Source organism: Pelobates fuscus, chromosome 2 (genome assembly GCF_036172605.1).
Source record: "Pelobates fuscus isolate aPelFus1 chromosome 2, aPelFus1.pri, whole genome shotgun sequence".
NCBI lineage: Eukaryota > Metazoa > Chordata > Amphibia > Anura > Pelobatidae > Pelobates > Pelobates fuscus.
In genome coordinates this window covers 216864973-216888129 of record NC_086318.1, presented here as the reverse complement: position 1 = coordinate 216888129, position 23157 = coordinate 216864973, and the positions used below count along the sequence as shown (strand labels likewise).

The 23157-nt window shown below is 42.4% G+C and overlaps 1 protein-coding gene across 5 annotated transcripts in view; it reads left to right on the top strand.

The window, feature by feature from the left end:
• NCOA7 (nuclear receptor coactivator 7) overlaps positions 1-23157 on the top strand; it is a 231755-nt gene that overhangs the window by 38051 nt on the left and 170547 nt on the right. For 4 of the 5 annotated variants that reach the window (XM_063443175.1, XM_063443172.1, XM_063443173.1 and 1 more), the window contains exon 2: positions 22641-22774. In XM_063443175.1, coding sequence (XP_063299245.1) covers positions 22725-22774 — 50 coding nt within the window. In that variant the 5' untranslated portion in view covers positions 22641-22724. The remainder of the gene's footprint in view (positions 1-22640; positions 22775-23157) is intronic. The other variant, XM_063443174.1, reaches the window with a different exon arrangement.

Here is a 23157-nt window from a genome sequence, read left to right as displayed (position 1 = left end):
AGCTTAGCTGACTTAGAGAATGTTTCCAGTTCAGCTATTTTGACCTTAAATTTGAAATGTGAACATTATAACTGTTACACTGTTACATATGTTAAAGGGACACTATAGTCACCCAGACCACTTCTGCTCAATGAAGTGGTCTGGGTGCCAGGTCCCTCAGGTTTTAACCCTTCAGATGCAAACATAGCAGTTTCAGAGAAACTGCTATGTTTACATTTGGGGTTAAGCCAGCCTCTAGTGGCTGTCTTCCGGACAGCCACTAGAGGCGCATCTGCAATGATTGAGGCATATTAAAAAATTGAAAAATGCTTTCCTACGGACACTTTGAATATGCACGCGGCAGTGCCGCGCATGCGCATTCGGCTCCTGTGACGTCGGACGAGGATGCTGACGTCGGCGGGGGAGGAGAGGTAAGGGAGCCCGGCGCTGGAATTAGGTGAGCTACTGAAGGGATTTTAACCCCTTCAGCACCACGGGAGGAGGACCCTGAGGGTTGGGGCACCCTCAGGGTACTATAGTGTCAGAAAAAACTATTTGTTTTCCTGACACTTTAGTGTCCCTTTAAATAGAAGCGGCCCCAGAACAGAACCCTCAGGGACACCACTTACCACTTTTGTCCAGTTTGAAAATTTACCATTAATGACAACTCTCTGGACTCTATTTTTAAGCCAATGTTCTACCCAGGAACAAGAATTTTCCTGTAATATCTTTTAGTTTGAACATTAACCTCTTGTGTGGAACTGTACCAAATGCCTTGGCAAAATCCAAGTAGACCACATCCACTGCAACACCCCGATCTATACTTTATTTACATATTCGTATAATGCAATTAAGTTAGTTTGACATGACGTATGTTTCATAAAACCATGCTGATTTTTGCTAATAACAATTCCAGAGTATTATCCCTTAATAACCTTTTTTTTGTTTGTTTTTTGTTTTTATCTTTATTTGTTTTCAATTTACCAACATTGCCAAAAAGGAGTAAGAAAAAAAAAAATACAATTATATCACATATTTCAATGCTCGTTAACAAAAAGTTCATACATAAAAAGGAACTGCAATCATTGGGGCTCGATAGTAGGCATGAGGAATTATATATCTAAAGGGAATCTTACTTGACCTAAGTGGAGAGTGAAACAACCCTGGCTTACCTGTCGCAGTATCCCATCCCTATGACAAACTAGTTTATATTGTTTCTTTCGACCGCCCAAGGTTGCCAGTATTTGCGATAGGAAATACATTTTCCAGAAATAAAAATAAAGTTGCATTCCATTGTGTACTCATAATCTATCTGGTTTATCATTTCTTGGCAGGATGGAGAAAGACTAGATTTCCAGTTACGAGCTCTAGATATCTTAAGTGCATAAAGTATATGTGTGATTAGGTATTTGTGTTTTTTCTCCATTATTGGAAAGTCTAAATTAAATAATTATAGGGAAGGTGTGAGTATAATAGTATATAGTATAAATCAGCTATCAGGGATACTATAAATGTCTTGTTATCGTTTAGTATCGGACATGTATACCATATATGGAATATTGTGCCAATCTCTTTCTGACATCGCCAACATAGAGGCGAATAAGCTTCATAGATTTTGTGTAGTTTTGAAGGGACCTGGTACCATCTATATAAGATCTGTAGGTGAAGTTCTAACAGGGATATGCAATGTATATGTTTTTTTTTATTTGATAGTGGTTTGGTACCATTCATATGGGGTGTAAATTACATTGATATTCTTTTCCCATTTGTCTATTGGTGAAATTGTTATAACGTCATCCTCCCCATCCAAAGGTTTAGAAGATTTAGTTATTAAACCTCTTGTTCCTACTTTATCCAAATATCTGAATATAGGGTGTTCAAAATATTTTTTTTTAAATTAAGATAGTGCTTAATCCTTAAATATCGAAAGGTATCACTAAAGGGTATATTGTATTTAGTTTGCAAGCACGGAAAACTAATCAGAGCTTTATCAACAATTGTATTTATCCCCAATAGCCTCCATTTATGTATATCCAAATCAATCAGGTCGTATTGTAAAGTTTCTATAGAAGCATATATAAGGATAGAGTCTGAAAGATTAAGTTTGCTTTTCAACTTTTTTAGCACATCTAACATATCCATTATTATTTTTTTTTAAGTTTTTCTTTGCTTAATTTTAATTATATCGTCTGACCAGAATACAGTATTTTCATTTCCACATGAACTGTTCTCTTGTTCTATTTGGTACCAGGCGTTATTCTGAATATTCGGGTTAGACCACAACATTGTATTGGCAACTAAACAAGGTTGATGTAACATTGCAATATCGGGGAATGAGCTACCGTCTTTGTCATATTTACATTAATTCAAGATTTATTCAAGATCTTTTGAGATATTCTTGGGCGTTTATTTGCCCAAATAAAGTTAGAAAATTATTTTTGGAATTGTACTACCTTATCGTTTCTTAATCTAAAGGGTAAAGATCTAAATAAATATAACAATTTCAGAATAGAATTCGCATTCACTATATTTAGGTGCCCCAGCCATGAGATCTCAGTTTTGGTCCACTTGGTCAGTTGCTTATTAATAGAAGAATATAGATTATCATAGTTACAGCGGATTATATTCTGAATATTAAAAGATAATTTAAGACCCAGACACTCAATAAACTCCGGGTTCCAATTAAACCGAAATGTAGATTTAAGTAAATATAGTTCAGCCTCAGGTGCATTTTAAACCATAATTTGAGTTTTCTGTATGTTAATTTTATAGTTTAAGATAGCTCCATAGGTTTCAGTTATTTTTAAAACTTCTGGAATAGAGATTGCGGGCCTCGCCAGGGACAGAAGTACATCATCTGCAAATAGAGAAATTTTATATTTTATATTCATAAGATTGCTTTTAATAATCAAATTAAGTATTATACGGATATTATCTGTTGTACCTCTGTCCCTGATGAAACCCGACTGGTCTACCACAACTATATCAGAAATAACTGCTTTCAATCTGTTTGCTAAAATGTGAGAATACATTTTTAAATCTAGATTTATTAAGGAAATCAGTCTATAATGTATTGTGTTCGTGGGATCTTTTCCTGGTTTAGGAATCAAAGTAATAGATGCTAACAGCATCTCTTTAGGCAAAGGATTAGTATTTGAGACATCAATAAAAACTTTCAGTAGTATAGGGGCCAAAATATCAGCATAAATTCTATAAAATAACGTTGAAAAGTCATCCGGTCCAGGGGCTTTATTGGCTTTAAGGTTTTTTATTGAATTAAATACTTCTGAAATACTAATAGGGGCATTTAGATCTCCTAGTTTTTCTCGGAGAGATTTCCAGAATAGCAAGTTTATTCAGAAACCCATCTATTTACAGGATTGACACCTTAGGATCTGGTAGATTATATTAAGCGTAGTAGGAGTCATTTATCTCCTACCTTTTTTTTTATAGTTTAATCTTTAGAAGTATTTTTTAATCTGTTCATAGGAACTTTATTAACTTTATTATTGTTGTGATACCATTTTTGCTTGAGAAAAATAATAGATTTATTCGCCTCATCCAAGAGCTTTTTATAAATATAATGTTTAAAGTGTATAATTTAATTAGTAATATCTAGGGTTGTTTGTGACTTATTTTCTCTTTCAAACTTAGCCAACTTAATATATATAGTTTAGAGATACTTTCTTCTTCTTTTTTTCTTTTGTCTCGAGCCTGCTTTTATTAGAACCCCTCTAGTTAAACTTTTAAATGAAATTCAAACTGGATACTTCCCCATTATCATTAATTTGAATAAAGTGCCTAATTTCAGTAGCTAATTCAGCGGTTACCTTATCAATTTGTAGAAGACTTTCATTCAGTCTCCATCTGTTTCTGATTTTGAAAGGAGATGGAGATTTAAATGTAAAAAAAACTGGGGCATTATCAGATAGGATAATTGAGCGAATCTTGGAATCCATAATCTGATCTAATAAAGCAGGACTAACAAAAAAAGTAAATCCGAGAATAGGTCTAATGGACATGAGATTGTGGGTTAAAGGTTCTCCAACCATCGAAGAGAGAGATTTCTTCAGCAAAAATTCATCAAATTTATTTGCAGCTGTTTTTAGTTTTGGGCCCCATTCTTTGTTATTGTGTTTGCTTTTATCTAGTTTTAAGTTGGGAACACAGTTGAAATCACCTCCAAAAATTTTCATTTCTACACTTAACCTTATCAATTTTATGAGCACAATTCTCCAGGAAACCCATTGAGAAATTGTTAGGAACATATACATCTACCAAAGTAAATATTGTGTCATTTATCTTGGCAATTAAAAGTAAAAATCTACCATTTATATCAATTTCCAAATTTATAAATTCAAATTTAAGTTTTTTTGATAAAAAAAATAGCCACTCCTCTTCTTTTTTTTTAAATTACCTTCAAGATTGGCTTAGTATACTACTGTAAAATAATTAAAGTGCCATAATTTATCAGGAGGACATATCCAATACGTTTCCTGGATGAAGGCTATATCTACCTTATTTTCCTTTAAAAATTTACTCAATGCCCCCCGTTTCTGGGGTGAATTGAGCCCTTGGATATTCCAATATACACATCTAAGTGTCATCTAAAGCCATCATACCCTATAAAGTCGAGTCCCAATAATGCAGTCCTACACCAATAACAAACATAGAACAAAATTAAACAAAGAAAATAACATATCTTCATGTTTAACTGAAACCTGCAACTTTTCTATGCAGGTAGTGAGGTTTAAATGGCAGCTGGGGCACTTACTACTATGAAATAAAAAAAATAAATTAAAAAAATGGAATGATTAATAATGAATTAATATAAGTGAGTAGCAGTGGTCTGCCTTTCTCTTTATAACTTTATAATACATGTAACTAAATAGTTCCTGTACTACTCAATAAAGTAAAACTATAAGTAACAATAGGGTGTATAGAGTCAACCTCGGACCATGTAAAAGGTCCTATAATAAAATAATATATTTACTTCCTATATTGAAGGGGTAGATTTGATTTTTACTCTGGTTATTGATCAATAACATGTCAAGCTTAGGCCCCATAGGTCATAGTTCAACTTGCATTAAATCCTTCATGAGCGGAGGGGGGGAGGGGGGGGGATAAATATATATATATATATATATATATATATATATATGTAATAACTAAATTTACAATTTTCCATTTTATAATTGATTCTTTTGCCGATACTGGATCTTTAAATACATGTGACTGATCTTGATAAAATATTACTAGAGCAACTGGAAAATTCCATTGCTATCTAATGTTCTTGGATCTGAGAGTTGCTGTAATCTCACTAGATCCTCTTCTCACCTGCCGAGTTTCTGGTGACAAATATGGGAATACTTTGATATCCTTAAACTGAGAATCGGTGAGGAGAGATTTATGGTAAGCTCAAAGGGGTGATTTTCCAATTGTTGAAATGGTAGTAGGGATGCTAATAAAGATCTGATTAATGTTCTCAGCCAATCCAATGCTTTCCAATAGGAGAGCAATGGGAGGCTTGTGCTGCACTGCATTAATAAGATGGTCTACTGAGACCATCTGACTAACATAGCTGAGATTTACTCTGGTATTTTATCGAAGCGGCCTCTATTGCTTGTCGTATTTAGTACATACTCAGCCACTGGGGAGATGGGCCACCTGTACCATATCCCAGATACTCACTCTGCTGATGGTTTGGGCTCCCATGCTAGGGGGCTGGGCCGACTGACCAGCATCCCAGGGATCCAGGTGTGGAAACCACGGTCCCATCCACACCTCTAGTGCCAAAAACCTAAGGGGCTTGTGGGCAGAGACCAGCGGTTTACTGGAATGATGGCTGCAACTTCGGTGGCCGATACTTGACAGTCCTGTGGCACCGATTGTTGTAGACAGATTCTAGCAACACTCTGCCCTGCTGCGAGCTTTTCCGCTGGGGTTGCACTCTACTGCTGGGGAGGGAGACCGGCTGTCTCAACTCCCGATAATTTGCCATGCTGCTGGGGAGGGGAGACGTTACTTTCTTCTCCCTGAAGGACAAAATGTTGCTGGGGAGATGTCTGAGTGGTTAAGGACCCCATGCCAGGGGGTTGTGGATCAGAGCCGACTGCCCAGCATCCAAGGACTACACTGGTCGAGACACTATAGACACTATAGTCTCCTCCACCAATACAGGACAAATATCTTTTAGTAGTTGGGGACAGAGGCACTCTGTCCCGATATCAGCGCTTCAGCTTGGGGTGCAGTTAGCTCCCCGGGCTCATCCTCCAATGTCAACCTGCAGGAGCAACAGCCAGTTGGGGGGCAGAGGACAGTGGCACTCTACCCTATGCCAGCACTTCAGCTGGAGTGGTGGCTGCAACTTTGGTGGCCGACACTCGAGAGTCCTGCGCCACTGACTGTTATAGACAGAGTCTAGCAACACTCTGCCCTGCTGCCAGCTCTTCTGCTGGGGTTGCACTCTGCTGCTGGGGAGGTAGGCTGACATCCTCTGTTGTAAAGTCAATTAAATCTGTGAAAAGAGATAGGAGTGGCCAATCGATGATACGGACAGAGCAGGGGGTAACCCTAATAGTGAATTGGAACAAAAAAGAGAAATCTGTCCTATAGGATATAGATCGCAGCGTATGCAATAGGTAATGAACAGTTAAAATACCCTTTAATAAAATGGGGTAAATATGGTGAGAACCAATTTAACGAAAAAGGTAAAGAGGAGAGTGCAAAGACACAAACGAAAAGGAAAGATTAGTGTGTGAAAAAAACAACTAAATAATACATGTAACTACTATTGGTGCCCTAATGTCATAAAACTTGGCAAGTACTGTAAGTGCCGCAATTAATCTATATGTTGGTAGTTAGTACCACAACGGTAACTATGATCGGTGTAGTGACAAGTGATAGTAACCCAACAGTAGATGAGGCAGATGACAGTAAGGGATATCAAATATCTCGTGGTAACGGTAGTAGTATACGTATAGTTATTAAGATAAAACAGTACCGATGTCCTACATAGAATCAGTATGTCCCCAAAGAAATCTCAATTGGAGAGTAGGAAGGCCATGTATTGGCATGGAGAGTGCCAACGACCACTCTTTAACTCAAACCACTGGTCACTAAAATGGAACTTATATACTAGGATATACAATCCTAGTGGGCAGTGTGAGTCACTCGCTGCAAACCCTATTTTCGCTGGAGATCTCCCCTCATCTTGGCCATCTGGAACTCACGGTCTCTCTTGGCTTGTAAATCTACAGTCACCTCATCTTAGGTTGCCTGGAAGGTCTCCATCGAAACATTAGAGCCATACCAGGCCAGAGAGTTGCTAGGATGCCATCCCGCTGCTGCCACCAAATGTGACGAAGCTCCCTGCACCCCGGCTGGGTACCTCCACCAAGTTCGCTTCCTAGCCACTTGCAGGGACCCTGGAACGCTTCTGCCCTAGTCGCCGCAGCTTGACTGGGGTCCTTCTGGAGCTTTTGCATCCAACCAGGCAGCAGATCTCCTTCCAGGCAGGTATTGTTCCCTCTGACTATTCCGCTGCAGACCTTCTTCCAGGAAGGTATCGTCCCTTCTGCCTATTCCATTGCAGTTCTGCTTATAGTGATTATAGTTATTGCCTTTACAAAAGCAATTGCAGCTCTCAGGCCTAGTTCTCTTGATTTATCCCAGGGCTACAGGGATCCTGAAATTAGCAAACAAGTCTGAAAACTCTGTCTGTAGGATCCCAAAAAATCCACACAGGACACAAGTTCCAAAAGGGACTGACATCCAAAACTTTTTTTTTCTCGGGTCTAGCCCATAGACCAGGGGTGTCAAACTCAAATTCATCGGGGGCCGCATCAGCAGTTTGGTCACCCTCACAGGGCCGGTTGTATCTGTAGGACTAGTGGCGGATCCTGAGCCTGATCTCAGGAGGGGCACTTGTAGATTATTTAAATAAATAATCCAGACACAATAACCACTACAGCTCAGTGTAGTGGTTATTGTGCCAATAGTGCCGAGACCCCCCCCCCCAGAGTAAGTAGTCAAACTGTTTAAGAACAGTTTGACAACTTACCTGAGGTCCTCTGGGAAATGGGGCTGTAGTAGGGCAGAGGAGCAGTGGTATGTGTGAGTGGTGCAATGTGTGAGGGGTGCAGTGTGTGTGTGTGTGAGGGGGACAGTGTGTTAGCAGTGTGTGTGTGAAGGTTGCAGTGTGTAAGTGAGGGCGGCAGTATATGTCAGGGGTGCAGTGTGTGTGTGGGTCAGTATGTGTGTGTGTGTGTATTGCAGTGTATGTGTGTATGGGGGGCAGTGTATGTGTGGGGGCAATGTATGTGTGTGGGGGCAATGTGTTTATGGGGGGCAGTGTGTGTGTATGTGGGGGCAATGTGTGTGTATGTGGGGGCAGTGTATGTGTGTGGGGGCAGTGTATGTGTGTGGGGGCAGTATGTATCTGGGGGCAGTGTGTGTATGGGGGGCAGGGGCAATGTGTGTGTTTATGGGGGGCAGGGGCAATGTGTGTGTTTATGGGGGCAGGGGCAATGTGTGTGTGTATGGGGGCAGGGGCAATGTGTGAGTGTATGTGGGGCAGGGGCAATGTGTGTGTGTATGGGGGGCAGGGGCAATGTGTGTGTGTATGGGGGGGCAGGGGCAATGTGTGTGTGTATGGGGGGGCAGGGGCAATGTGTGTGTATGATAAGAAGGATGGGGGGGCTTTTTTTTTATATGTGTGTGTTTTTTTTTATTTATTTATTTAAAATAAATATATACTTTATGTCTTACCTTTACTGGGAGGAGGGGGGACATCTTTCTTTCCCTGGTGGTCCCAGTGGGATTCATTGGTGGTCCCAGTGGTAGGAGTTCACTCTCGCGAGATTTGGAGCGTTGCCGTGGTAACCGCGGCAACGCTCCAAATCTCGCGAGAGGAGGGCCCGGAGGAGCTGCTGGCTGAGCTCCCGGGTCCTCTCTCCCTCCCCTGCCGGCTGTCAGCACAGTGCCTGCGGACCGGGGAGGGAGATCTCTGATCTCCCCGGTCCGCAGGCACATTGCAGGGCTGGCACTTGGGCAATGCCAGCCCTGCACTAGCCGGCGGGGGGAGAATCTCGGGGGGGGGGGCAATTGCCCTGTTGCCCCCCCTGGATCCGCCACTGGGGGCCACATGACGAGGTCTGGCGGGCCGGATTCGGCCCGCGGGCCTTGTGTTTGACACCCGTGCCATAGACTCATTACATGCAGATGGCTGTGACAACCTAAATAAAATACAAATAACCAAATCATAGCAGACAACATACAGCAACTTATTATAACACAATGACACAGTTATAAAGGGGTGGGGAAGATAATAATTAACACAACATATCTCTCCTGCCTGCAGAATTATCAATATGCAAATCTACCAAAATATGCAAATTAGCAAGCCTTGCTATTCAGGTTGTGCATATAGCTGTTGCTGCAACCAACAGAGGGCTCTATACAGGCTCCATAGCTAAATCCTCCTAGTTGGTAGCAAGCATCAGCAGGACAGGAGGGCACACAAACAATTACCAATAAATACATAATACAATTACATTACACACCCTGCACCTACAATGGGCACAGGGTGACTTAAACATAGGAGTCATCCAGGGATCTAATTGAAGTGTCCATCTTATGTTCCCAGTGATGGTGACTACTATGTAACTAAAATAATAACACATATCATAATTATTCATGTATTTGCTTAACCATCAATGTTTGCTAAATGAAGTGGTTAAACAAAATATAATTAACAATACGTGTACTTTAATGGTTTGCCCTCTCACCTGAGTTCCCTGCATTAGAGCTTCAGAAACCAGATGCTGAGCGCTCTCTGCCAATGAATGACCCACTGTGCCAAGGCTATGCACAGAACTGACAGCCAACCTGGAACTCTTATTCCACACTGGCGACTAATGTACTAATGACACTGCTGGAGGTGGAGTTACACCTCTGACAGCAATATAAAAGATATATCAGTATGTGCATAGTTTCATATTGAACATTTGAGCATACAGACTCTTCAAATTACTGAAGTGATCATAATGCTTGGAGTAACCCTTTAAGGTAAGGCATTCATTGTGTTAGACATCCTAAGTCTCCCATTAGTTCTGGGAAACTCACGCATTTGTCAAGCTCCTTGACACCCGCACATACAATATCCCCGAATATACACACACAATCTGATGTGTGTGTGATTTCTATTATATTGTATATAATTTGCATCCCCTAACCCCCCGTAATATTTGCTAAACAAGGGCCCGGTTGGGGGCTGGCCCTGTAAGAGCCCACCGGGTGCCTGTGATATCAGCCAGCAGGGAGAAAGTTAGAGCCACTTCCTCCCAGCTTCATAAAGAACTGCACGGTAGGAGTGGAGGGAGGAGGCTGGAGGGAGCAGAGGAGAACAGAGCAGCATGGAGGCAGAGGAGAGCCTGGAGTGAACTGCTGCTGCATGCTCACTCCCATTGTGATGTAATTCCAGTAAAATACAAGTTTAGCAGGCTAAGATTGCCACAAGGCATATGTATGTATATGTGTTTGTAGTATCAGTTAGTTAATAACACGTAGCTAAGATACTGTCATCACTGTACTGACCAGGTGCAGGAATGTAAGAACTGGAATTACGCGTCCCTCTCCTTTGTATCAGATGAGCCACGTGGTTAGACCGGATGGATGAGTTTAGACTCTATTCATTAAATAGGTTAAGGGTATGTGTGGGTGTAGTTAATTGTGGGAGGAGCTACAGTGCTATATAAGGAATGTACTCTATGTATTCAGTACTCAGACTTTGCTGTATTTTGGTGACGCTAGTCCCTCTGAGTCCCGATCGGTGATCCAATAAAGAATCTCTTCCTTCCTGAAGAAACCTGTGTCCATCTCTCTGTGCTTGGCTTCCGTCAGTTTCTCCGGTATCATTTGGTGCATTGGCCGGGAAGCTCATCGTTCAACGGTAGCTGAGAGGCAGAGGCGTGAGACGGTCTATCTTTGCCCACGTTCTCTACGGCTGCACCCCTGAACTTCTGCGTGGACCTCCCTTCGTCTCGGCGCCACTGGTCTGTTGTCCAGGAGATCATCGGCCTCTACGTAAGAAGTGCTGGGGTGTCCCCGTCGATGAGTGTGAACTCAGGTTCAGGAACGAGGAGGTAAGATAACTGCTGTTTTAGACGGCAGGACCCGCTAGGGGTATACCGATTGTGCGGTAGGCCCAAAGGGGTTTTTGAATCTGTATCTGCCCCCTCTGTCGGAGGGAAGGAGCGAAGGCGCACCGCTCGATCGAACGCTCTTTAGTCAGACCGTTTGATTTGGTTAGTCAGGCGGGGTCCTGGTGTAAGATAGCCCTAGCCGGACACCGGTGTCTTGTCTAGACTAGCGTTCTAGGGTGTATATTACGTTCGCTAGGTCGGAGGGACCGGGAGACTAAGCGGCGCCTGTGTAAATTCGGTTCGCTAGTTCTCATCCTATCTGGGCTAAGTGGGAAGGCGTGTAAATTTGGAACCCACTAGACTTTTGATAGTACGACTAAGAGGCGCCTGTGTAAATTCGGATCTCTAGCTCGTTGTATAGTGCGACTAAGAGGCGCCTGTGTAAATTCGGTTCTCTAGCTCGCTATGTATATGTGGTGATTGGGCAGTGTGGCTAACCAAAACGGGTGTATATAGTTTTAGGTAGTCCATTCAAGGTACTGGCCAATAGTTTAGTTGGGAATTGTAAATGTGTTAACGATTGTTTTAGTAAAGTGTATATCTTGTTAGATAGCGCGAGCTCAGCCGTCTAGCGAGAGTGTTAATAGTGTGTTGCTGTATTATAGTGCACGGTACCATAACCCTGTATATTTACTGACATTATATAATAAGTACTAATCATTGTCGTCCATTGCATGTTTAACACCATAACCACTAATAATTGTATTGTGACCTTAACTTGTGCTTTGACCTATGCTAACCGTACTGTAACCGCTATTTGTAAAAGACGATGTTACTGGGGTGTGTTATAGACGGGTAATTCGTATATAGAGAATTATAGCGTGGGTGACTGTGTAGTTACGCCAAAGGGCATAATATTGATTATATAGTGACTGGTGTAGCAGCTGTGTGTGTACGGGAATTCCCTGAGTGTTTATTGTTATTGTGTACGTTTCACTTGGTAACCGTACCACGTGGTGCTGTTGCCAGAGGAAACGGGTGTGACTGTTGAATAGTACGCGTGTATAGTAATCGTTGTCGACGACGTTCCACTGTTAAATATGGGTGCGTCGCAGTCAACGATTCCGGATCCCTTAGGATGTATGGTTAAGAATTTTAAAAAGGGATTCAAAGTTTGTGATTTTGGGGTTAAGATGTCCCCTGTACGTTTGGTCACTTTGTGCACTAGGGAGTGGCCTACTTTGGTTGCGGCATGGCCGCCACGTGGCAGTTTGGATCCAACTCTGGTACAGCGCTTACACGTGGCTGTATCAGGTAGGCCTGAACTTTACGGCCAGTTTCCTTATATTGATTGTTGGAGACAGGCCGTAAATGACTCGCCAAAATGGCTCCGGACATGCCACGAGGAACAGTGTCGCCTCATGGTAGCTAGGACTTGTTCGTCCACTAGGGCTGGTGTTAGGCCCATTTTGGACACGCCCCCTGAGTCCGAGATCCCTTTGCCGCCCCCTTACTTTCCGGTAAGAGGAAGTGACGCAAATACAGGAAGTCCTGTAACCCTTCCCTCATTACCCTCATCCACTTCCGCTTCCTCCTCCAGTACAGGATCCACCCCCCCTCGTACTAAATCTCCCCTTCCGGAACCAGAACCCACCCCCATTAGAAACGAATATCCTGATTTGGCGCCACTTCAGACTTCCGGTCAAGCTTCATCTAGCTCGGCCCGAAGTGTTCTATTTACCACCTTTTCCCAAAACCAACCTCCCACATCCCCATACCCTATCTCTCCCCGACCGGAACCCATGACTGACGCCCCTCCACGTAGCCCCATACAGACCCGACAGTTGACCGGTGCCCAACAATTGAGACACTATCAGATGCCTCTTCGTCTGAATCCCGGGTCAGCCTATATTAATGCCGCAGGTCAAATGGCACAAGCTGACCCTGTCTTCGTATATGTTCCCTTCACTACAACCGATCTTTTAAACTGGAAGACCCACAATTCCTCGTATACTGAGAAACCACAAGCCATGACTGATCTGTTCACCTCAATAGTACAGACACATAATCCGACATGGGCTGATTGCCAGCAGTTATTAATGACTTTATTTAACAATGAGGAAAGGACAAGAATAAATCAAGCAGCCATTAAAGCATTAGAGGATAGAGCCCGTGCTTTGAACCAAGCTAATCCAGCAGCATGGGCCGCAACACATTATCCCAACACTGATCCCGATTGGAACGTAAATGGTGCTGATATGGTTCAACTCAGAGCCTATAGAGACGCTATAATTGCTGGCATGAAAGCCGGAGGAAAGAAGGCTATTAATATGTCAAAGACAGTTGAGGTGATTCAGAAAAGCGATGAAGCGCCCAGTGTCTTTTATGACCGATTATTGGAGGCGTACCGCTTGTACACCCCCTTTAATCCGGAAGACGCAGACAATTCCCGAATGGTGAACTCCGCCTTTGTCAGCCAAGCTTACGGAGATATTAAGCGCAAGCTACAAAAGTTAGAAGGGTTTGCAGGTATGTCAATCTCCCAACTAATGGAGGTAGCTAATAAGGTCTATATGAATAGGGAAACAGAAAGCAAGAAAGAGGAGGAGCGCAAGATGCGTAAAAAGGCTGATATGCTAGCGGTAGCGATCGCAGGCGTAGATAAACGGGGCCCAGATAGAGGCAATAATAGATGGAGTAGGGAGCCTTTGAGTAGGGATCAGTGTGCGTATTGCAAGGAAGAAGGGCATTGGAGGAACGAATGTCCGCAAAGAGAGCAGTACGAGAGAGACCAACCCAGGGCAGGCTACGGAAACTTTAGAGGCAGAGCGAGAGGTAGAGGAGGCCCCGGAGGGAGTAATGGTTATAGAGGGAGTAATGGGAACAGAGGAAGTGTTAGGGAAGACAGATATATTCCAGCAGCGCAAAGGTCCCGCGATAGAGAAGGTAGGGACTTCGTAGGATTGGCTGACACGGTCATGGAGGACTATTGATACCGACCGGGCTCCATCCCCCTTGGTCGAGCGGAGCCTATGGTCGATGTATCAATAGGGGGGAAAAGGAGTGCGTTCATGATCGACACTGGTGCTGAACATTCAGTGGTGACTAATCTAGTTGCTCCTCCATCTGGAAGGACTATTACTGTGATAGGAGCAACTGGAAGAAGTGCTGAAAGACCGGTTCTTAAAAGTCGACTCTGTACATTGGGAGGCCACGTAGTAAAACACCAATTCCTTTATATGCCTGAATGTCCAGTCCAATTGCTGGGACGTGATATGCTATCCAAATTACAAGCGCAGATTACGTTCCTACCAGATGGAACAACATCTTTAAAGTTTAATGGACCTTCAGGTATTATGACTTTATCCGTACCAAAGGAAGAAGAGTGGCGACTTTATACAGTGTTGACTAGCCAAAACCCTAGGAGTGATGAGACATTGTTTAACATACCAGGAGTTTGGGCAGAGAACAACCCACCAGGACTGGCCCGCAATATTCCACCAATAAAAATTGAACTGAAACATGGGGTTTATCCAGTGAGCCTAAGACAATATCACATTCCGCAGAAGGCTAAGAAGAACATCCAATCCTATCTGGATAAGTTCATACGGTATGGTATCCTAAAATTCTGTACTTCCCCCTGGAACACCCCATTGCTGCCTGTTCAAAAGCCCGGCACAGATGAGTATCGACCTGTGCAGGACTTAAGAGCAGTCAATGATGCGGTTGTTAGCATACATCCAGTTGTACCCAATCCATATAACCTGCTTGCTTTAATTCCGGGCGGGGCTACTTACTTCACAGTTTTAGACCTCAAAGATGCCTTCTTTTGCCTCCGAATTGCCGCAGAAAGTCAATGTATTTTCGCTTTCCAATGGGAGAACGCTGTAACGGGCTCAAAACGCCAAATGACTTGGACAAGACTGCCCCAAGGGTTTAAAAATTCACCTACCCTATTTGGTTCAGCCCTAAGTCAAGATCTATTGGATTTCGAGTCCATCCCAGGAGAGTGTGTATTGTTACAATATGTAGATGACTTGTTGATAGCAGCAGTTACAAAAGAAATCTGTCAGCAAGCAACGCACGATCTACTACACATTCTCTGGAAGGCAGGATACAAGGTGTCTAGAAAGAAGGCTCAGTTGTGTTTGCCAACTGTCAAGTATCTGGGGTTCCATATCTCTGAAGGTCAAAGAATTATGGGGCCAGAGAGAAAAGAGGCTGTCTGCCAAATACCAATACCCAAGAATAGAAGACAAGTGCGAGAATTCTTGGGGGCAGCAGGCTTCTGTAGGATATGGATTCCCAGCTATGCGATACTGGCAAAACCTCTGTACGCAGCTATCAAAGGTACAGAGCACGACCCCTTCTTATGGACCCAAGAACAGCAAACGGCATTTGAAGATGTGAAGAAGGCTTTGATGAGTGCCCCAGCATTAGGTCTACCTGATCACACACGACCATTCTACTTATATGTACACGAGCAAAGAAGAATGGCTGTGGGAGTATTGACACAGTACTTGGGATCATGGCAAAGACCTGTTGCCTACATGTCTAAGCAACTGGATGCAGTGGCCAGCGGACTTCCACCTTGTCTAAGAGCCGTAGCTGCAGCCGCCCTGCTAGTAGCTGAAGCCGATAAACTCACTCTGGGTCAAGAACTTTATGTACGAGTCCCACATGCAGTACAGACGTTGTTGGATTACAAAGGAAATCATTGGTTTAGTAACAGCCGTATGACCAAGTATCAAGCAATGTTGTGTGAAAACCCAAGAGTGCATTTAGAGACTGTAAACACCTTAAATCCAGCTACCCTTTTGCCACAACCTACTGAAAGTCAACATGATTGTCTGGAAGTAATGGATGAAGTATTCTCAAGTAGACCAGATCTTCGTGATTTTTCCATCCAGAACCCCGATGTTCAATATTATACAGACGGCAGTAGTTATGTGAAAGAAGGGATCCGCTATGCAGGATATGCAGTAACAACCATAGACAAGGTGATAGAAGCTCGGCCACTGGCGAAAGGAACATCAGCACAAAAGGCAGAATTGATAGCACTGACACGAGCGTTACAATTGGCTGAAGGTTTAAGAGTGAATATCTATACGGACTCTAAGTATGCGTTTTTAACCACTCATGCCCACGGAGCTTTGTATAAAGAAAGAGGACTACTGAATTCAGAGGGCAAAGAAATCAAGTACGCAGCTGAAATCCTACAACTATTGGAAGCAGTGTGGGAGCCGAAAGAAGTCGGTATCATACATTGTCGAGCGCATCTGAGAGGAGATGGTGATGTAACCAAGGGAAATCGGATGGCAGATAGTGCAGCTAAGCGTGCTGCTGAATCAGGAAGACAGGAGTATGTGGGGCATATAGCTGCTCTTATACCAACTCCACTGTCCCAATGGACTCCAGTTTATACAGCTCAAGAAGAGGAGTGGTTAAAGACTGAACCGGGAAAGTATTTGGAGAACAAGTGGTATCAGCTAGAAGATGGAAGAATAGTTATACCAGCATCACTAGCAGTAGAAATTGTCCAAAACTATCATAACGGGACACATTCTGGGAGAGACAGTACTGAAGAATCTCTTAGAAAACATTTCTACATACCAAGATTGTCCAACTTGACTCAGGCCATTGTACGTAGATGTGTAACGTGTGCTAAAAATAATGCAAGACAAGGACCAGTAAAGCCACCAGGAGTCCAGTTTATGGGGGGACTCCCCATGTCCGATCTACAAATAGACTTTACAGTGATGCCTAAGTCGGGTGGACATCGTTACCTGCTGGTAATTGTGTGCACCTATTCAGGCTGGGTAGAAGCATGTCCTACTCGTACAGAGAAAGCAGGAGAAGTTGTGAGATTCCTGCTACGAGAAATAATACCCCGATATGGACTACCCTGTTCTATAGGATCGGACAATGGTCCAGCTTTTGTTCACCAGTGCCTACAACAACTGACTCATATGCTTGGTATAAAGTGGAGGCTTCATACTGCATATAGACCCCAGAGTTCTGGTAAGGTAGAGAGAATGAATAGAACTATAAAGAACCAGTTGGCTAAAATGTGTCAGGAAACCCAACTTAAGTGGAACGTTCTCTTACCTATAGCCTTATTGCGAATCCGCAGTACCCCTACCAGAAGGATGGGCCTCTCTCCTTTTGAAATCATGTATGGGCGACCACCTCCCGTACTTGGTAACTTAAGGGGGGACTTGAGTCAGTTGGGAGAAGGAATTACTCGGCAGCAGGTTGTAGAGTTGGGTAAGACTATGGAGGAGGTACAGAAATGGGTACAAGATAGATTACCTGTGAATATTTATCCCCCTGTTCATAGTTACCATCCAGGAGACCAAGTGTGGATTAAAGAGTGGAATACTGTACCGTTAGGGCCCAAGTGGAGAGGTCCTTATGTTGTTCTTTTGTCTACCCCTACAGCAATAAAAGTAGCAGAAGTGACTCCGTGGATACATCACTCCAGGGTTAAACCAGCAGCAGTCGATTCTTGGCAAGTTACAGCAGATCCAGAGAATCCCTGCAAGATCCGGTTAAAACGTACTACTCAGTCGGAGTAACGAGGAATTATTGTGGATTACAAATTTTATTGTTACAGGTGTGAGTGAGAAGGCCATAATAAAGCCTGTCCGCTTACCATCACATAGTGTATAAGCCAGGAAAGTCTCGAAGGGACACCTGTGAAGATGAGCAGAACTCCATTCCCTGCAGCCCCTCACATCCTGGAAGCTGAGGCGCCATCGCACGGACGAAGACTGAGGATGACGGCGAAAGATGTGCTTTTGATAGTGTTTATTTATATGTGTTTTTATATTCAGGAAGGTAGAGGTACCGACACTCCTAGCTGTGAGGTATGCATTAAGACTACGAGAACAGGTAACCATATATCCCAAACCCTAATTTGGCATTCACAATACGAGTGTAAAGGAGATGTATCGAGATGTAGATACTTAAATATAGACTATAGTGTGTGCCATTTAGGAGTAGGAGAACCTAAGTGCTTCAGTCCGGAGTATCAGCCTCGTACAATTTGGTTGACTCTCAGGAATGGAGATCCTCAGGGGACCCTAATTAATAAAACGGTGTTAGAATCCGTACATTCTTCGGGTGTTCTGCTATTTGATGCGTGTAAAGCGATATCGAGTGGTAGAAAGCCGTGGAATGTATGTGGGGATCTTAGATGGGAGAGGACGTATGGGTCTAACGATAAATATATTTGTCCCAGTAGCAAAAATAAATATGTAAGTCCTAGATGCCCAAATAAAGACTATAACTTTTGCCCATATTGGTCTTGTGTGGGGTGGGCAACTTGGGGACAGACAGTAGACAAAGACATGATAGTGACTAAGTTGCCGACTAGCCCTTATTGTAAGTCTATGGAATGCAACCCAGTCCATATACTCATTAATAACCCCGACAAGTTCTTAGATAAGTATGGAAATTTATTTGGGTTTCAAATATACGGGACGGGTTTAGATCCTGGGACATTATTGTTTATAGGAATAGAGACTGATACGGTATCCTCCCAGACTCATCAAGTATACCATTCCTTTTACGAAGAGATGAGTATAGATAATAAGATCCCCCATAATGCTAAAAACCTGTTCATCGATTTAGCTGAAAGTATTGCCGGTAGTCTTAATGTTACCAACTGCTATGTGTGTGGAGGTACTAACATGGGAGACCAATGGCCTTAGGAAGCAAAGGAGGTAATGTCCGGTTCTGAGGCAGTTCAACAATTAATATCTTCACAAGCCGATTATCAGATGAGTGTTAGAGGTAAATCTGAGTGGAGATTAAAGACCTCCATCATAGGTTATGTTTGCATAGCAAGGAAAGGAATGATGTATAATACTTCTGTAGGAGAATTAACTTGTCTAGGGCAAAAAGCTTATGATGATGATACAAAGAATACAACTTGGTGGTCGGCTTCAAATGTCTCAGAACCATCAAACCCGTTTGCTAGATACGCCAATTTAAAGGATGTGTGGTTTGATCTATCCATCACATCTACCTGGAGAGCCCCAGCAAATTTGTACTGGATCTGTGGTAAGAAAGCCTATTCGGAGTTGCCACAGGACTGGGAAGGGGCATGTGTGTTGGGTATGCTCAAACCATCCTTCTTCTTGTTACCAATTGAAACAGGTGAGACTTTAGGTGTTAAAGTGTATGATGTGAATCATAGGAAGAAAAGGGGACCCATAGAGATAGGTACCTGGGAAGATAACGAATGGCCTCCCCAGCGTATCATAGATTATTATGGGCCAGCCACGTGGGCTGAGGATGGTACCTTTGGTTATAGAACCCCTATTTATATGCTCAACCGTATTATAAGATTACAGGCGGTGGTTGAGATTATCACAAATGAGACATCACAAGCGCTCAATCTTCTAGCGAAGCATAACACCAGGATGAGGACAGCAGTCTACCAAAATAGATTAGCCTTGGATTACCTTTTGGCAGTAGAGGGAGGTGTATGTGGGAAGTTTAACCTGAGCAATTGCTGTCTTCAAATAGATGACGAAGGGCAAGCAATAGCTGAGCTTACTAGCCATATGGTTAAACTAGCGCATGTGCCTACTCAGGTATGGAAAGGGTATAATCCAAGTAGTTGGTTTGGTAGCTGGTATGAGTGGTTTGGAGGGCTTAAGGCAGTGGTAGGTGGAGTCCTACTGATTTTACTGTTGTGTCTACTCCTGCCGTGTCTTATACCCTTAGTAGTTAGGTCTGTGCAAAGCCTGATAGGAAGTATAGCAGAGAGGAAGGCTGCTGCACAGATAATGGCGATATATAAGTATAAGGCTCTAGATCAGGGAGAACCAATGCAAGAAGATGAATGTTGAAGATTCACATCATAAGATAAGTCTGGTCTGGTTCATGGTAACCTGAGGTATATGCAAACCAAGGTTAAGTGATGCCTCAAGTAATTGTGAAATATCAGAGGCATCAAAGGGGGGAATGTGATGTAATTCCAGTAAAATACAAGTTTAGCAGGCTAAGATTGCCACAAGGCATATGTATGTATATGTGTTTGTAGTATCAGTTAGTTAATAACACGTAGCTAAGATACTGTCATCACTGTACTGACCAGGTGCAGGAATGTAAGAACTGGAATTACGCGTCCCTCTCCTTTGTATCAGATGAGCCACGTGGTTAGACCGGATGGATGAGTTTAGACTCTATTCATTAAATAGGTTAAGGGTATGTGTGGGTGTAGTTAATTGTGGGAGGAGCTACAGTGCTATATAAGGAATGTACTCTATGTATTCAGTACTCAGACTTTGCTGTATTTTGGTGACGCTAGTCCCTCTGAGTCCCGATCGGTGATCCAATAAAGAATCTCTTCCTTCCTGAAGAAACCTGTGTCCATCTCTCTGTGCTTGGCTTCCGTCAGTTTCTCCGGTATCACCATCAGCCTCAGCCAGGACCAGGACACCCTCTCTCCCCCCCATCCCTCCAGCAAGCCACCCTCCTGGACACAAAGGTAAGCTAATTGGAGGGTGGCTGCAAATATATAAGCATGTCTGATGTCATATTGTGTGCATGCCAATATGTGTATGTGTGTTTCTGAGTGTATGCGCCAGTGTGTGTATCTGAGTGTGTGTGCTTTTATCTGTGTGTCAGTGTGTGTAACTGAGTGTATGTGCCAGTGTGTGTATCTGTGTCAGTGCGTGTATCTAAGTGTATGTGTCAGTGTATGTAACTGAGTGTGTGTCAGTGGGTTTATCTGGGTGTGTGTCAGTGTATATATATATGAGTGTATGTGCCAGTGTGTGCACCTGTCTGTTAGTGTGTGTATCTGTGTTTGTGTTTCAGTGTGTGTATCTTAATGTGTGTATGTGCAAGTGTGTGTATCTGAGTGTATGTGCCAGTGTGTGTTTCAATGTGTGTATCTGTGTGTTAGTATGTATCTGAGTGTGTGAATGCACTAGTGTGCCAAGGGTGTGCAACTGTGTGTGTATGTGCCAGTACTTGTATCTGTGTGTCAATGTGTTCATGTGTGTGTGGTGGGGGAAGAGGGTAGTGTGGGGTGACGCAGAAGCTGGTGAAGCCACCTACCTGAAATGCATTTTTGCATGTTGGGATGTCTGTGAACATAGATTTACAGAATAACACAGGAATTAAGTATTTTTCTGAAATTTGTATGTTTATTTTATATTTCACAGTGAGAAAGTACATGTTATCTTTGCTGACACAAGATTAATTAACTTTAATTAATTTACCAAAATGTAAATATTGCTTCATGATACATAACTAATCCATGTTTTGTGATGAATAATCTTTGAACTATAATTTTCAATATGATACATTTATAGATTTTTCATTCAAAAAAGCACGTTATTAAAAGAAATCCAATTAAAATAAATACAATTTGATTTAAATAATACAATTAAAAAGTTTGATTTTTTTATTTCCATTTTCTTAGATAATTGATTTTTTTCCACCTTAAATCAGATGCCTCCTATAAATTCCCTGAAAAAAAATCTCAAGTGCATGTATATCTATATTCATGTCTAGTGGTCTCCTAAATACCATTACTATGCGTAGGATAAATACAATTCAAGAATCCTGCATGCAGTATTGCATGCGTATGTATATGTTTTGTGGCGTACACACGATCCATGGGGCCCTGCTGCGAAAACTGATCCGTGGGCTACACCGCACGGGCCAGGGCCGCAACACATGGCAGCGGGCACCTGGTCACAGTGTTTCCTGTTATGTTATATATGTGTGTGCACTGTTTATGGTATTTATGTATGTGAAGTTGTCCGTGGTCTTATGGGTATGCATGTGAACTGTTTGTGGTATTGTGTGTATGTGTCTGTTGTGCTATGTAAGTGTGTCTCTAGTGTTGTGTGTATATGAGCTGTTTGTAATATTGTTTGTGTTTATGTGGGCTGCCTTTTGTGTTGTATATGCATGATGTTATACGCGTATGTGTAATTCCTAGTAGTACTTATATGTGATGTGGGCTGTCTGGCATATTAACAGAGCAGAACAGAAGGAGTTAACAAGTGGACTGTCTGGCACCTCACACCACCACTCACTGTATGAACAATTCTTTCTTTTTTTTTTTCTTCTTATGTGGCATGGGAAAAAAGAAGACTAGCAGAAAATACATTGTATAACATTTTAGACATTTTCAGGTCTTATGTGATGGCACCGAATTGCTTAGTTAATAAGCAACTATAATTACTATCTATCTATCTATCTATCTATTTCATCTTTTGTTTTTTTCTACAACAGTCCACATTAGGAAAAATAAAGACAAGCAGCCGTTAGCTGACATTACATAATAATGATGCCTATTGTGTACTAATGTTTGACCTAATGGCGTGTCTGTGTTTTCCTTTTGGCACAAGTGTTCTACCATGTGATCTAGCCTCTGATGTTAACATGTATTGCAGTGTCTGTGCAGAGATACAGAGTGTTAGTGATCACCATAAAACTGGTTTGCCTTACTGTGCCATCTGAACCCGTATCTTTGTTTCATTCAAGAAAGAATACAGTTTTTGGAGATGAGGCATTAACAAAGGAAACCTTCTGGATCCTATCCTGATCAGATTGTTCCTAGCTGCTATCATGGACAACAAGGAAGAGAAGAAGGAGCGAAGACAGGGCTACTTTGCAAGGTCAGTGATTCCTTTAGAAATACACAATAGGCACTCATAGTAAATAATGCAAAGGGCAAGTTTGCTACTTATGCTGTCTGACCTGATCTTGGCAGAGGGCCTAAACTTTTATGTGCAGTTCATATGAAATGGAGCGGATACTTAGGCACTCAGCCTTTATGGATTTCTGTAAAATGGTTTCTTGAGTGATTTTGCTCATTCAATTCCATTACAGTAATAAAGAATAGAAACTATCTGTGTTATGCTGCATTGCCATTTTAACTCCCTCAGTGCTAAAGTGATTAATTCATTCATTTCAATCCATGTGGGCATTTTCAATTAGCATAGCCAATTCCAGAAGTATTTTTGGGGAGTTTATTCACTATAATCTGAATTTTATTAAG